General features: G+C 36.9%; 2 protein-coding genes across 2 annotated transcripts in view; both read left to right on the top strand.

Moving 5' to 3' along the window:
- The first annotated feature begins 1,058 nt into the window (after nucleotides 1-1,058).
- LOC103212065 (olfactory receptor 4K15-like) lies at nucleotides 1,059-1,988 on the top strand. The gene has a single exon (XM_007958067.2). The coding sequence runs from the start codon at nucleotides 1,062-1,064 to the stop codon at nucleotides 1,986-1,988; it is 927 nt and encodes a 308-aa protein (XP_007956258.1). The 5' UTR covers nucleotides 1,059-1,061.
- Nucleotides 1,989-5,484: 3,496 nt separating this feature from the next.
- LOC103212064 (olfactory receptor 4K3-like) overlaps nucleotides 5,485-16,349 on the top strand; it is a 31,842-nt gene continuing 20,977 nt past the window's right edge. The window contains exons 1-2 of the mRNA XM_007958066.1: nucleotides 5,485-5,553; nucleotides 6,240-6,285. Of these exons, the coding sequence (XP_007956257.1) occupies nucleotides 5,485-5,553; nucleotides 6,240-6,285 (115 nt within the window). The remainder of the gene's footprint in view (nucleotides 5,554-6,239; nucleotides 6,286-16,349) is intronic.

Genomic DNA, 16,349 nt, shown 5'->3' with positions numbered 1-16,349 from the left:
AAAATATGGTATGAATAATGACATTAACTGAAATATTAGCACACTTGAATGGAAATATATACCACTAAAGTGCATGCAATAGCTTGTTCTATTAAATAGGATTGTGTCCACCCTAATAAGCTTTGTATAGAAATATTTTCATCATAGATGGAAAAAGTCATGGTAGTTAGTATGTATTGAACTTATATACTGTGGGAAGGCACAATTTTAAATATTTCTCCTGTTATAACTCTTAATTCTTACAACAATCCTATGAGACTTATATCATTGTTCCCCCAATTTGTTGTTGTTGTTATGTGCCATCAAGTCGGCCCTGACTTATAGGAACCCTCCTTGCTTTTCCAAGACGGTAACACTACAGAAGTAGGATTGCCCAACCTTCCTTCCAAGGAGTGGCTGGTGGGTTTGGACCAGCAGCCTTCTGGTTACCAGTCATGTGCCTTAGGCACTGTGCTACCAGAGACTGAGGCACAGAGAGCTTAATGAATTTGCCTAAAGTCACCCTGCTAGAGATTAGAAAGAATTTGAAACCATGATACCCATTTGACTCTAGAAGTTCACTGTCATATTTATTAGGAGTTTTAGACAGGTGGAAGTAAGGTATGAAAATTATATTTTTAGAATATACATTTCCTGCTGCAGCAGATGAAATTCATGTTACATATATTCCCTTCAAACATTACGATTGCAGGCAATATGCACTTGCATGCTTATGAGGATCTGAAGGAGCCCCTGAGGAGCTATGGATAAGCACTTGTTTGCTGACTGGAAGGTCAGTGGTTGGAACTCACCAGTGACTCCACAAGAGAAAAGACCTGACAATCTGCTTCTGTAAAGACTGTAGCCTGGTAAACACTATCGGCCAGTTCTACTCTGTTCTACAATGTCCATTCTGTCTGAATAAAATCAATGGCAAAAAACAACAACAATACGAAGATCTAAGTATGTAGTAGATGGAGTGAGATTTGATGCTTGCTTACTCCCACAATCCTATGAAGTTATACTCATTTCCATTTCACTTTCTAGGAAATTGTCTGAACTGATTTAGGAAACTTGAAATCATGGAACAAGGAAATAACTCAAGAGTGACTGAATTTGTGTTGCATAGTCTTTCAGGTCCTCGAGAGCTACAACTTTTCTATTTTGCATTTTTCACACTTTTCTATTTATCCACATTGCTGGGGAACTTCCTCATTGTGTTCACTGTTCTTTCTGAACCTGCACTCCACACCCCCATGTACTTCCTTCTCAGCAACCTCTCCTTCATTGATGCCTGTGTATGCACTTTTGCCACTCCCAAAATGATTGTTGACTTCCTCATGGAGCGCAACACCATCTCCTTTGAAGGCTGCATTGCCCAGATATTATTTCTGCATCTATTTGTTGGGGGTGAAATGTTACTCCTTGTTTCCATGGCATATGACAGGTATGTAGCCATATGTCGACCTCTGCATTACACAGCCATCATGAGTATACGCAAGTGCACAGGCTTCGTGGTGGGCTCCTGGTTTATTGGGTTCCTGCACTCAGTAAGCCAGTTGGTCTTCATAGTAAATCTTCCATTTTGTGGTCCGAATAAAGTAGACAGCTTTTTCTGTGACCTTCCCTTGGTTATTAAACTGGCCTGCACTGATACCTATATCCTTGAGATACTGATTCGTTTAAACAATGATATACTGGGGCTAAGCTGCTTTGTGCTGTTGTTTATGTCCTACACAGTCATCCTGGTCACCATGAGACGTCGATCATCAGCAGGCATGGCCAAGGCCCGGGCCACCCTGACTGCCCACGTCACAGTGGTGATCCTCTTCTTTGGGCCCAGCGTCTTCATCTATGCCTGGCCTTCCAACAACTTCCTAGTGGATAAGATTCTCTCAATATTCTATACTGTTTTTACCCCTCTCTTAAACCCCTTGATCTACACATTAAGAAATAAGGAGGTTATGTCAGCAATGCAGAAACTGAGGAGGCGAAAAGTAAATTCCTAACAGTTTCTTGCTTTCCCTTGTCATAATAACAACCATAAAAAAGGCAAACACTTATATCCTTTTCTACTCAAAATATTTAGATTTAATTAAGAAATTAAATGGATTGAGACAATTTCTTGTATATATAAGGTAGTATATATAAGATGGATTGACAGGGTGGCTGCAGCAATTGGCTCAGATATAGTAGGGATTGTGAGTCTGGAACAGGATGGGGCAGTGTTTCCTTCTGTTGTACATAAGGTCACTATGAGTTGGAGATGACTAGATGGGACATAACAACAAACAAAAACAATAAAATTGATATTTCTGGCAATGTGAACTCTCACTTCAAGCTATACAAACTTAAGGAAAATAGTAATAGCTTTGGTGAACCCATTCCCTAACTAAGAAACCAAATAGATTCATGTTTTGAACCAAGTAAAAATATCATACTTAACTATGTGACAAACAACAAAACCTGGACACACAATGTTTGTTTGTCTCAGTGTATTAAATTTTAAGTGCAGAATTTCCACTCAGAGTTAGTGGTTGATTGACTACAAGCAAAAATAGTGCAAAAGAGGTACAGAAAATATAGGGGAAAAAAAGATATCTCTTTATATATATATCTATATATATATATATATATATATATATATATATATATATCTTGTTTATTTCAACAGCACTGCTAAATATATGACTTTGTTCCACACATTCTTTTACTAATTTCCAGGTCCTGCCACTTAATCTATACCACCTATGATAGTTAAAGTATGTGTCAACTTGGCTGGACCATGATTCTCAGCAGTATAGCAGTTATAATGTAGTCAACCCCCACGATGCGAGCTGATGTATTGTAATCATCTCCATGATAAAATCTGCTATAAGAAGCTAATTAGTGGAATGGGAGTTTCCTTAGGGGTGTGGCCCATTTCCAACATATATATGAATGTTCTGGAAAAGCTCTCTCTTTTTTTTTCTTAATGTGGACTCTGCATCTACCGCCTTACCATTTGACCTGTGGTTCTTTGAACTTGAGTCAATGGCCTGCCCTATTGGTTACTGATCTTGGGACTCATTAGCCTACCCAGCCTGTGAGTCACTAGCCTGCCATGTTACCAGCCAACATTGAATTCATCAGCCTCCACAGCCTATGAGCCAGCAGTTTGCCATCTGACATACCAATTTTGGGTTCATCAAACCCTAGAGTTACATGAGGCAGGAGAGACCTCCAGCCAGACAGCTGACCACCATCCTTGGGACTTGCAAGTTTTACAACTTCTTCAGCCATATATTTGAGATAAATCTCTTTCTATCTATCATCTACTGATCAATCAATCTATCATCTATCTATTTATCTATCAAGTTTCACTGGTTTTGCTTCTCTAGAGAACCTAGCTTAAGACCCCAAACACTGAAACACAAGGGAAAATACCTATTTTTCAAAGCTCTCAAAAAGTATAAGATCATTGTTTTGACTTTGTATAAGAAGTTGACACTTTCATTGTTTTTTTTTGAATTACTAGTATATATGAAATAATACAGGGCATTTTTCTTTGTTTTTATAGCATTTATTCTTATCATCAAAATCAAACCCCATTAGAAAACAGAAAAAATGGATTCTCTATGTTTTGTTCATAAAATAATTCTTATTTTAATTGCACTAAAATTACTTTTCAAAATAATTTTTTCTTCTATCATATTAATATTTCTATCAAATTCATGCTTCTATGATTCCACTTGGTAATATGAAAATTTATAAAATATTAAAGTAAAGTACATACTTAACTAATATTTTTAAAGCTTCAGAATAGTATTTAATTTACAAGTTTTTTTTTTTAAGCAGTCATCATTTTCACTGACATCACATTCTAATTTGAGACAATTATTTTCATCTTCTGACTTCTAGTATTGGAAAGAGAAAGGCATACCCCAAAGTGATCTTTTGCTTTTGAAATGATGTGGGGAAAATGGTGGTATGCAATAGGATTTAATATCCATTATACTCTAAATAAAATTCAATTCACTTCTCTCCTTTATTCATATTTATGCAAGTTCTTGTTGACTCTTTCTGAAATATAGTATTTAAAATAAAAACAGCATACCAGAGTAACATATGCTGATTAAGATAATGAAGTAAAACTTATATTTAATGATCACTATGAGTGGCGTAGTGCCCAAGGCATTTGCTAACCAGAAGCCTGGCAATTCAAACCCACCAGCTACTCCTCAGAAGGAAGGTTGGGCAATCTACTTCCACAGTGATATCTCCTCTAATACACTAGAAGGGGTTGCTATGAGTCAGATCCGACTCGAGGGCAGTGAGTTTGGTTTTGTTTGTTTCTATACTCTACAAGAGCTCTGGTGGTGCACTAGGTAGGGCATTTGGCTGCTAACCAGAAGGTTGGTGGTTCAAACCCACTAGTTGATCTGTGGGAGGTAGGTGATGTAATCTATTTATATAAAGATTTTTTTGTTGTTGTTGTTTTTGTTTGCCGTGGAGTCAGCCCCGACTCATAACGACCCCTGCTTAGGTTTCCGAGGCAGTATCACTATGGAAGTAGATTTCCCAAACTTCTTTCTGAGGAGTGGCTAGTGGGATTGAACTGCCAGCCTTCTGGTTAGCAGTCAAGTGCCTTAGGCACTATGCGACTACAACCTAGGAAACCCTGTGTGGGTAACTGTGAGTCAGAATTGACTCAATGGCAGTGGGTTTGGATTTGGTTTTTTTATACAGCTTACAAATTATATCTTTATATATTATTGCAATTGATTCTCAGAATATATCTATAGATTAGAAAATTATGACTCTATTCCAACAATGTTGTACTTCAGATAGCAGAGATCCATCAGTAAAAATACCTCTAATTCTAGAAGCACTCTTTCAAACATGCAGTTCTTCTCAGGGCATCTGAAAGAGTAGAAGCTTCCAGAGAATAATGATGGGAAAGGGATTTCACAGATTCAGAATGATGGAAGACCAGGGGAGGGTAATTTGGCCCTTTAAGAGTGTGAGGAGAACTAGATCTCTTGGATGTGAGACCCTTAAAGCCTATTCCTTCAGTGAAAGTGTGGTTTAGAAGAATGGTCTGAGCAGCACAAGGAAAAGACTAAAAATATATCCTTATAGGCCTGGTCTATGGTTAGAAAAATTATTTACTTTTTGAAATTATAATCATAGGATCATCCATGCATGATCTCAATTTATAATCTCTGCATAGGAAGAGGAACTTTAATTTGAAAACTTCAACAAAAAATTTAGTTCATTCCAGAGGTCAATGAAATGATTGGGGCATTTGGAAAAAAATAGACAAAAGCTATTGTGGTGGGCCACACCTTTAACACTGGCTGCACAGGATTTTGACACACAAAGTCCTGCTAAATTTGAGGGCCCAATCAAACTAATACAACACATGAGTAGCCTATCTACAAGTCACAAGAGTTAGCAGACAGAATAAATGATAGAGTAGCCTTCCTTCCCCACTTGAGTATGTAATAAATGTATGAACTGAGTATGTCTGAAATGGTTAAATATCCAAAATTGATCAAAAAGAAACAATATTGCTATGAAATAGAAGAGCAGGTGAGTAATGCTCTTGAGAACATGGTTTTTTCTTTCTTCTGTATTCCATCTGCTAAGTACCAATGAAAGCAAGAATGTTTTCTATAAAGCAAATAAGATTCTAAGAAGTCTTTACAAAGGAGTGAAGAAGATTCAAGTATTGGCCCAGTGGTAAGTCCCCTGAGTGTTCTATGCATTATATACATACATACATACATATACATATATATGTGTGTGTGTGTGTGTGTATGTATATATATACAAGCTAGATTCAGAAGAGGACGTGGAAGGAGAGATATCACTGCTGATGTCAGAGGGATCTTGGCTCAAAGCAAAGAAAATCAGAAAGGTGTTTTACTGACTATGCAAAAGCTTTTGATAGTGTGGCTCATAACAAATTGTGGATAACATTACGAAGACTGGGAATTCCAGAACACTTAATTGTACTCATGAGGAACCTGTACATAGACCAGCAGTGCCTAGGGATGGCCCTAGACAATAACAACTTATTCTTGGCATAATGCCTAAGGCATTTCACTGCTAACTAAAGACTGGCAGTTTAAACCCACCAGCCACTCTTTGGAAGGAAGATTGGGCAATCTATTTCTGTAGTGATACTGCTTCAGAAGCCCAAGGAGGGGTCGCTAGTCAGATCGACTTGATGGCAGTGAGTTTTTTTTTTTTTTTCCATTTTTTTTCTTTTACAGTTAGGAGCTAAACGTCCAAATCCAGAGTGCCAGCTGAAAGAGCTGGGTAAGGCCCCTTGATGTTGGGCTTCAGCTCTGTCCCTTATTCCAGGCCCACTGGAGTTGGAAACATTCCAAAACTCAGGCAGCTGCTGGCTCATGAGACTGATGAACCCAAGATTAGCAGATAAAATGGCAAGATCAGTAGGCAACATGGCAGGCCACTGGTTGAAATGCAGGAATCGGAGATGAAGACACAGTGAACTACAGGATCCAAATGTACCAAAGAGCTGGAGATTTTTCTCAAAGCTTCTCCATATATACTGGGAGCAGGTCACACCCTGAAGGTAGCTCCCTTTTGAATACTTAGCTGTTAGTAGCAGATTCCAAAATGGAAGTGGTTACAGTCCCATCATGGGAAATAACTACATCCAGCTGACAAGCCATTCAAAACTACAGCCCAGCCAAGTTGACACAAAACCTTAACTACCATACCCACTCATGCCAGCAAAGACCAAATAATGATCTCAGACTTCTACCCTCCTTTCATACTGCCCACCTCCCACAAGCAACCCATGTTCAGGACAAATTAGGACAACTTCATTCCCATGGAATCAGTGGAAGTAATATGGGTAGCAATAACAAGACATTCTTACTACTCCCAGTCAAGAAGATATCAGTGAAGGCCTAGCAGATATCCACAGCTGTCCAGACCATGTTCAATGACTGAAGAAAATTTATAACACTGTCTATCTAGTATGATTTAAAATATATGTAGAAGAAGTATTAAAGAAAATTGAATTATTAATGGTTGAAGCTGAAAGCACATAAAGGTTTGTATGCCTCCTTAAACTGGACAATGATAGAACAAGTAATAAATTATGTAGTTCTAATATACTATCCTCGGAAACCCAAGGAGGGGTCGCTATGAGTCGGGTTTGACTTGACGGCACATAACAACAACAACAAATATACTATCTAGAGTAACCACTACAAATGTTGTCCAAGGAAATGCATTCAAACTGTATGATTAAATCAAAGGACATTTTAATAAATATCCAAGTAACCCTCAAGAAGAAAACAAATGGAAACCGATAAACATTAGAAGAAATGCAGAAAACAAAAAATATAATAGCAGATGTAAGTCAAAACATATTAATAATTTCATGAAATATATATGGTCAGATATACCTCATAAAAGAGATTGATTTATATTCATTGTAAAATAAGCTTACAAGATTGCAAACATGGAACCAGAGACATAAATTGGCAAATAAGGACAACTACAAAACAGAAAGAGGGAAAATATAATATAGTTACAGAACTTCTAAATGGTGAGGAATTCAAGACAGTTGCAAGATAGAATGGACTGTTCTATACTTGGGGAGAAAATTATAAGTCACAGGGTAACCTCAAAGAAAAATAATAAACTTTCACAACAAAATAAAAAAGAGGATAAGCACAAATACTTAACAAATAGTAAAACTATAGCAATGAAAGAAATGATAACATGATTCATAAACAAAGTGAGCACAGCTCAAAAAATTATATGGAACAAAGAAATCAACAACATCTCAAACAAACACATAACAAAATGACAGCAACCAATTCATACTTGTAGATAATTACAGTGAATGTTGATGAATTAAATGCACCACTCAAAAGGCAGAGAGTTGCAGACTGTATAAGAAAACATGACCAGTCAATATGCTGCCTACAAGAGACACATCTTAGAGACACAGACAAAAATAGACTAAAAATCAAAGGTTGTAAAAAGATCTATCAAGGAAATAGCAACCAAGAAAGAGAAGGAGTGGCAATTTTAATTTCTTATAAAATTGACTTTAAGTCAAAAGACACCTTAAGAGATAAGGAAGGACATTATATTGTGATTAAAAGATCAATCAAACAACAAGATATTACCATCATAAATAACTATAGACCCAATAAAGAGCCCCAAAATACATAAATCAGAACAGAATTGAAAAGACAAATAGATAATTCCACAGTCATAGTAGGAGATTTTAATACATGACTTTCAATGAAAGAAAGAACAACTGGAAAGAAACTTAAGAAAGATTCAGAAGAATTAAGCAATACAATCCATCATCTTGATCTTATAGACATTTAAAGAGCATTTCACCCAAAAAGAGTACAATATACATTCTTTTCAAGTGCACATGGAACATTCTCCATAGTTAGGCTGTAAAGCAAGCCTTAATAAATGTAAAATTTGAAATACTACAAAGCAACTTCTAAGATCACAATGCTATCAAATTAGAAATCAACAACTGGAAGATCAATGGAAAAGAGCAAACACATGGAAAGTCAACAACACTCTCTTTAAGAAAGACTGGGTAAGAGAAGAAATTTAAATGAAATTAAAAATTCCTTGAATCAAATGAGAATGAAAACACAACATACCAAAAAATCTGGGACACAGCAGAAACAGTGATCAGGACCAATTTATAGTAGTAAATGCACACATCAAAAAAGAAAGCCAAAATCAACACCTTAAGCCAATCTCCAACAATAAGGAAAAAAATAGCAAGAAAAGTCTAACAGTCACCAGAAGAAAAGAAATAAGAAAGATTTGAGCAGAAATCAATAAAACAGAAAATAGAAAGACAATAGATTCAACAAGACTAGACGTTAGTTTTTTGAAAAGATTCATAAAATTGACAAACCACTGGCAAATTTATCAAAGGAAAAGAGGTAAAGAATAAAAATAACATGAATAAGACATTAATTGGGCAACATCATAACAGAACCAACTGAAATACAAAGGATAACATCAGGATACAATGAAGAACAGTACTCCAACAAATTTGAAAATCTAAAAGAAATGGACAGATATCTAGAAATAGACTACTTTCCTAAACTAACACAGACTGAGGTGGAAAAGTTGAACAGACCAATAACAAAAGAAGAAATTGAACAGATCATAAAGAAATAACAACAACAACAACAAAAAGTTGTGGCCCAGATGGTTTCACCACAGCATTCTTGTACCAGATGAATTATATCAAACGTTCAGAGAAGAAATGACACCAATCTTACCCAAACAATTCCAGAACATACAAAAGGATAAAATCCTCCCAAATTCACTTTATGAAGTAAGCATAGCATTGATACCAAAACTATGCAAAGTTATCAATAAAAAGGATAACAACAGACCAATTTCCCTCATGAATGTAGATGCAAAAATCTTCAACAAAATCCTAGCCAATAGACTCCAAAAACATATCCAAAAGATAATACATTATGATCAAGTGGGGTTCATATCAAGTATGCAAGGATGGTTCAACAGTAAAAAAAAAAATTGACATCATGCATCTGCATCACATAAATAAAACAAAGGAAAATAACCACATGATCATATCAATTGATGCAGAAAAGCCATTTGATAAAATCCAACATCCACTCCTGATCAAAACTCTCAGCAAAATAGGAATAGAAGGGGCATTCCTTAACATAATAAAGGGTATATATGCAAAACCAACAACCAACGTTATTCTCAATGGAGAGAGACTGAAACCATTCCCTTTGTTAACAGGAACTAGACAAAGATGCCCATTATCACCACTTCTATTAAACACTGTATTGTAAGTGCTAGCCAGGGCAATAAGGCAAAAAAGGGAAATCAAAAGCATCCAAATTGGTAAGGAAGAAGTCAAAGTATTCCTATTTGGTGAAGATATGATCCCATTCCTAGAAAACACAAGAGACTCTGTGAAAAATCTACTGTAACTAATTAAGAGATTTAACATAGTGGCAGAATACAGGATCAACATCCCAAAATCAGTTAGATTCCTCTACACCAGCAAAGAGATTGTTCAAAAAGAAATAAGGAAATCAATACAATTTACAATAGCTACCAAGAAAAGAAAATACTTGGGAACAAATCTTACCAGGGACACCAAAGACCTGTACAAAGAAAATTACAAAAGACTACTTCAAGAAACCATGAGATAACTACATAAATGAAGAAAATACCATGCTCACAAATAGGAAGATTGAACATTGTAAAAATGTCAATTCTACCCAACACTATCTATACATTCAATGCAATCCCAATCCAGATTCCATCAACATTATTTAAGGATATGGAAGGTCCAAACATTAGCTTTTTATGGAAAGGAAAGAGACCCTAGATAAGCACAGTAATATTAAAGAAGAAAAAGTAGGAGGTCTCACACTCCCAGATTTCAAACATACACTATACAGCCACAGTAATCAAAACTGCCTAGTATTCATACGATAACAGACACATAGACCAATGGAATAGAATTGAGAACCCAGATATAGATCCATTGATGTATGGTAAGCTGATCTTTGACATTAAATGGGGAAGAGATTGTCTGTTTAACAAATGGTGCTGGCAAAAGTGGATATCCATTTGCAGAAAAAAGGAAAAAGATCCGTACCTCACACCATACACAAAAACTAACTTCAGACAGATCAAAGACTTAAATGTGAAACCCAAAACTACAAAGTTCCTCAAAGAAAAAATAGGTGTAAATTTGTTGTTGTTGTTGTTGTTGTTGGTATGTGCCATCGAGTCGGCCCCAACTCATAGCGACCCCTCCTTGGGTTTCCGAGGCAGTATCACTACAGAAGTAGGATTGACAAACCTTCCTTCCGAGGACTAGAGGTGTATGTGTGGAATTAGCCATTAGAGAGATACAAATCTAAACAACAAGGAGATACCATTTTGCCCCAGCCCTAGTAGCAAACTTCCATGAGAGAAAATAATAAATGCTGGTGAGGATGCGTAGAGGTTGGGAATCTCATACACTTGTTTGTGGGATTTTCAAATGATGCAACCACTGTGGAAAGCAGTATGGTGAATCCTTAAAAAGTTGGAATTAGAAGTACCATTTGACAATATGGATATACACTGCTAGGTGTATATCCTAAAGAAGTGAGAACTGGGACAAAAATAGATGTATGCACACCCATGTTAATTACAGCACTGTTTACAATAGCAAAAACATGAAAATAACCTACGTGACCATCAACAGAAGAATGGATAACCAAACTATGGTACATACACACAGTAGAATACTGTGCAGCCCTAAAGAATAACACAGAATCTGCAAAACACCATATCAAGTGGATGAAGTTGGAGGACATTATGCTGAGGGAAATTAATCAATCACAGAAGGGCAAATATTGTATTAGTCCATTATTGTAAAAACTCAAAGAAAGGTTTGTATATGGTAGGAAATGTTCTTTGTTGGTTACGAAGGGTGGGAGGGAAGGGCAGGGAACACTGTTATATAGGTAGAGGACAAGTGTTGATTTGGGTGAAGAGAAGGGTAATGTACCAAATGTGATCAACACAGTGGCATTGAGGAAGAGGAAGACATAGAGAGGTGCATGGGAGGTACAGATTACAATGATGAAACTTTTGAATATACAGTATTGCATTGTCAGTCACGGCAAAAAATGATATATGGGTTGATAGATGGGTAGACATTCTGAAGAATTAGGTATGTCTATTCAGTGAAGAGTGTGCCCATGACCATGTATAGGGTTGGCAGACAATGTTTCTACAAGTGTATTTGTGTGTTGTATATGAATTTCCCAGGTATATAGTAGAGCTGACAAGGGACAAGGTTGTAGTCACTTCCTGGCCACAACTAGTTACCCTGATGGAGCAAGTAGGTGGACCTGTGGACTCAGGACCATGGTTGCAGGGAACATCAAGCTCAATTGTACAACATACTACACAAACACATTGTTTCATATTCTACATTGGTGAGTAGCAACTGGGATCTTAAGAGCTTGCAAGCAGCCATTTAGATGCCACGATGGGTCTCTCCTTCTCCAGAGCAAAGAAGAATGAAGAAAACCAAAGATGAGTGGAAATATTTGGTCCAAGCAACTGGTACACCATGTGATCCTAAGCCCACATGACTATGAGACTAGAAAAACTAGATATTGCCTGACTACTAATGTCAATCACTCAGAGAGGAATCTATGTATGTAGGAGATCCTGGATAGAGTGGGAGAACAATGTGGAACAAAACTCAAAATCACACGTACACACAAAAAAAATGGGCAAGGTTCTCTGGTCTAATAGAGCCTGTGGAATCCCTGAGACTATGGCTCCTAGCTGTCATTCAGGTCTGGAATTAAACCAATTCCTGTGGCTTCCAGCCAAACAAAAGATGAGCATATGAGCTGAGCATTTATTTACATTAGGTAGATACACTCCTTGGAGAGATCAATCATGGGAGAATAGAAGGGCTGTGTATGCAACAGAGACAGCTCGTAGGGCAGGAATGCATGAGAGGGAAGGACACAGGGAAGAGGTAACTAAGGGCAGGAAGTGAGAAGAGAGGTATTGCACTGTGGGAAATTACAGTCAATGTCATGAAACAAAGGGTATATAAGCTATTATAAGGAAAGTGAATTTGCTCTATAAACATTCACCTAAATGATAATACAAATTTTAAAAAAAGTGAGTAAATAAAAGTAATTTTTTTTGACAAATCCCTAAAAAATCCTTCAAGGTATATTGTGGTAAGTTAAAGTTGCATGCTGTAATCACCAGACTAACTTCAAAGAAAAACAAAAAAGAAGGTTTAACTATAAAGCCTTTTGAGGAGAGAAAATGAAATAGTAAAACATACTCAACTGATTGAAAAGAAGGAAGGAAAGAAAGCACAAAGGAACAAAAAAGGATGAGATAAATAGAAAAGAGATACCAGTGGTGAAAGTGAACTCAAATAGCAGCAATTACATTAAATGTAAATGGACCACACACCAACATGGAAAGTTGTTTGCCATGGAAACCAAAGGTGGAAGTTTTTGGATTTTGTTTCAAAAAAACCAACATGCAAATCTATAATTCTTATCAGAGATTCACTTTAAATATAAAGGTATAGATATACTGGAAATTCAAAGGTGGGAAGTACTGTACTATATAAACATTATTCACACTTCAGGGGATAATTGTATGAATTTTAGATCAAGTAAACTTCAAGCACTGCAGAGGTATTACTAACTAGTTAGTAAATATTTCATAAGGGTAAGAATACCAATTCATCAAGTAACACTACTATGCATATGTTCCTCTAATAGCAGAAAGTAAACATTTATGAACTAAGTTTGTTATTGTTAGGTGCCGTTTGAGTTGACCACATGTGACAGAAATGAATTGCCCCCATAACACTTTTCAGGCTGTAATTTTGACAGCAGCGATAGCCAGGTTTTTGTTGTACAGAGCTGCTGTGTGGGTTTAAACAGCCAACCTTTCCTTTAGAAGCTAACTGCTAAACTGATGTTCCATCAGAGTTCCTTAAATTAATTTAGATGCTGTTGTTGTTAGGTGCCGTGGAGTTGGCTCTGACTCGTAGCAACCCTATGTACAACAGAACATTGTGAGCCATCCTGACAATCTTTGCTGTACTGCAGCCACTGTGTCAATCCACTTGTTGATGGTCTTCCCCTTTTCCACTAACCCTCCACTTTACTAAGCATGATGTCCTTTTCCAGGGATGGTCCCTTCTGTCAACATGACCAAAGTAGGTGAGACAAAGTACAGTCGTTCTCGCATCTAAGGAGCATTCTGTCTACACTTTTTCCAGGAAAAATTTGTTCATTCTTCTGTCAGTCCATGGAAATGGATAAAGAAAACTAATATTTTGATATTTTAACATTAGTTTTGAAAATGCATGGAATAAGTGGGCAAAAATCAGTAGGAATACAAAAAAAAAAAAAAAATGGGCAATACTATTAATGAACTTGACCAAATACAACCAACTCTATAAAATTCACATAATTTTCCAATGTGATAGCACTTTCACCAAGAGAAACCATAAGCTGGCTCATAATAATAATAAAAAAATACTCAATATATTTCATACAGATTATATTCTCTGACTGTAGTGGAGTTCTGTAACAAATAATCAACAAAGCAAAAAATATGTAGTTCCAAAATACTTGCAAATTATGCCTCTCATCTCTAACTAACCCAATGTGTTGAAGAAAAATTATAAAGGATTATAGAAAACGTTTCATGTTGAATGATAAAATAAAATAATAAAATAAAATAAAAACACATTGATATCCTTGGGATAGAGTTAAACCTATGCTCATGTAGAAATTATTAACTTCCTACTTGTATTAGAAAAGAAGTAACTCATACTATCAATGATCAAAGTTTCCATCTTAAGAAGCTAGATAAAGAGAATTTTAAGGCCAAAATAAGCATAAGAAAAGAGGTAAAAGAATCTGAATGTTACATATTTATTAGTGATTTGTCCTACTATTTTCTTTTAGGTCGACAATTACAGTGAAGCTAGAGAGGCAGGTGAGGTTCATGCTTTGGGTACAGAATTTAAAAGGTGTCAAAAAAGTCAATAAGGGGATTCAAAATGGAGTCTTATCAGTAATCACTACACTATTTCTATCTAGCATCTTAGTGCTTGACAAAGTAGGTACAGCAGTTTGAATTAGGGACTCTGGTGCTCTGAACATCTCACTGAGTCAGAGTGCACCAAACTCAGAGGAGTAGAATTAGTAGAATTAGAAAGGAGAAAGAGACAGGGAAAAAATAAGCTCAGAAGACCTATCCTGTGGAGCACTGACAGGCAGCCATCAGACAGGCCATCAGACTTTCCTGGGGGAGTGCCAACCAGCAGGTGAGAATGGCCATCCAAGACCTCCCTGGGTTAAGGAAGAAGACACCACACCAGAATACCAGCGACCACCAGCATACCAGCGATCAACCCAAGGATCTACCTTCACCACCTGATTTTATCAGTAACTTGGGTTGGTTAGGTGCAAACGGGTACATCCAGTGCTGCTAAGATGTACCCCCACAGTGGGTCACTGAGCATGCTTGGGTCAGCTTAATGGCACTGAGAGGCCTGTGCTTGATTTTATCAGTAATATTGGGACCACAGATTACTACCAAGCACTCTCTGGACTCCAGCACTGCTGAAAATGAGTGGATCTTTGGTGCTGTGGGTGGGCAGATCCACAGAGGAACTCCTGATGTGGATAGCAGTCTGGGCTGGTTGTGCATGGGCAGGCAGACCCAGAGAGAGGAACCCTCACAGTGGCTCACGGAGCTGGAAAGTTGTCTTGGATTGGCTTTTTGGTGCCATGTGGCCTCGGGACCAGGGTTTTTGAGTGTGTCTGAGCCTGCTAGAAAGTGGCAAACCTATAACAACTGGAGTCCATGCTGAAATTCAGCTGTGGGCCTGTGAATAACATTACAATGTCATCAGTAGCAGCCAGCTCAAAGCCCTAGAAACTGCCTCTAGCAACAGCAAACTTTCCTTCTTCCACTCCCACCTTCTCCACCAATAACTTCACTCATCCAATAGAAGAAACCACATTCAGCCACCATAAAACCTCCTGGTTCAAACTCTAAACCTTCTTTACAAAAACAGAAACCCATATCCACATTCTCCACAGTGATTCCACCATCACAAAGAAAACTGCAGAGCAACCCAGCATACCTAAATTAATAACTAAAAAAATAAAATACACCAGCTCCAACTTTTCAAAATATTAAATCATAAAACCAAGACAAAACAAATCAATACATAACCAACAGTTAAAGACAACCTCAAAATGTATAGGAAAAAACAGGCAACCTCAAATCAAACAAAAAAACAGGACAAAGCATTAGAAGCAAAGCCCCAAACAAAGGTCTCATTAAACATGGAGGAAGAGGAGGCAATAGAATTATCTGAGAAGGAATTTAGAAGATATGTTTATTGAACTTTACAAGAGCTTAAGGAAACCCCAAACAGAAACAAGGAGAACACAGACAGTTCCCTGGAAGAACTCAGGAAAATAATTCAAGAACAAAATAATAAGATTAATGCACAGTCAGAACTCAGACAAAACCAGCAGTTAGAAATCCAGAAGATGAATACCAAAAGTAAAGAATTACACAGCACAGTAGAAGCACAAAAGAGTAGATTAGAATTGGCTGAAGAACACATATACCAACTAGAAGACAAATCCTTGGACACCAGTCTGTATAAAGAAAAATCAGAAGAAAGATTTAAAAGAAATGAAGAGAACCTAAAAATTATATGGGATGACATGAGAAGAAACCACATAAGACTCATTGGAGTTCCAGAACAAGAAGAGGTTAAAAAA

The sequence above is a fragment of the Orycteropus afer genome, unplaced genomic scaffold (assembly GCF_000298275.1).
Source record: "Orycteropus afer afer isolate SDZICR_OR568_19922 unplaced genomic scaffold, OryAfe1.0 scaffold00844, whole genome shotgun sequence".
NCBI lineage: Eukaryota > Metazoa > Chordata > Mammalia > Tubulidentata > Orycteropodidae > Orycteropus > Orycteropus afer.
Note: the sequence above shows the minus strand (reverse complement) of the source record. Positions and strands in the feature narration are given on the sequence as shown.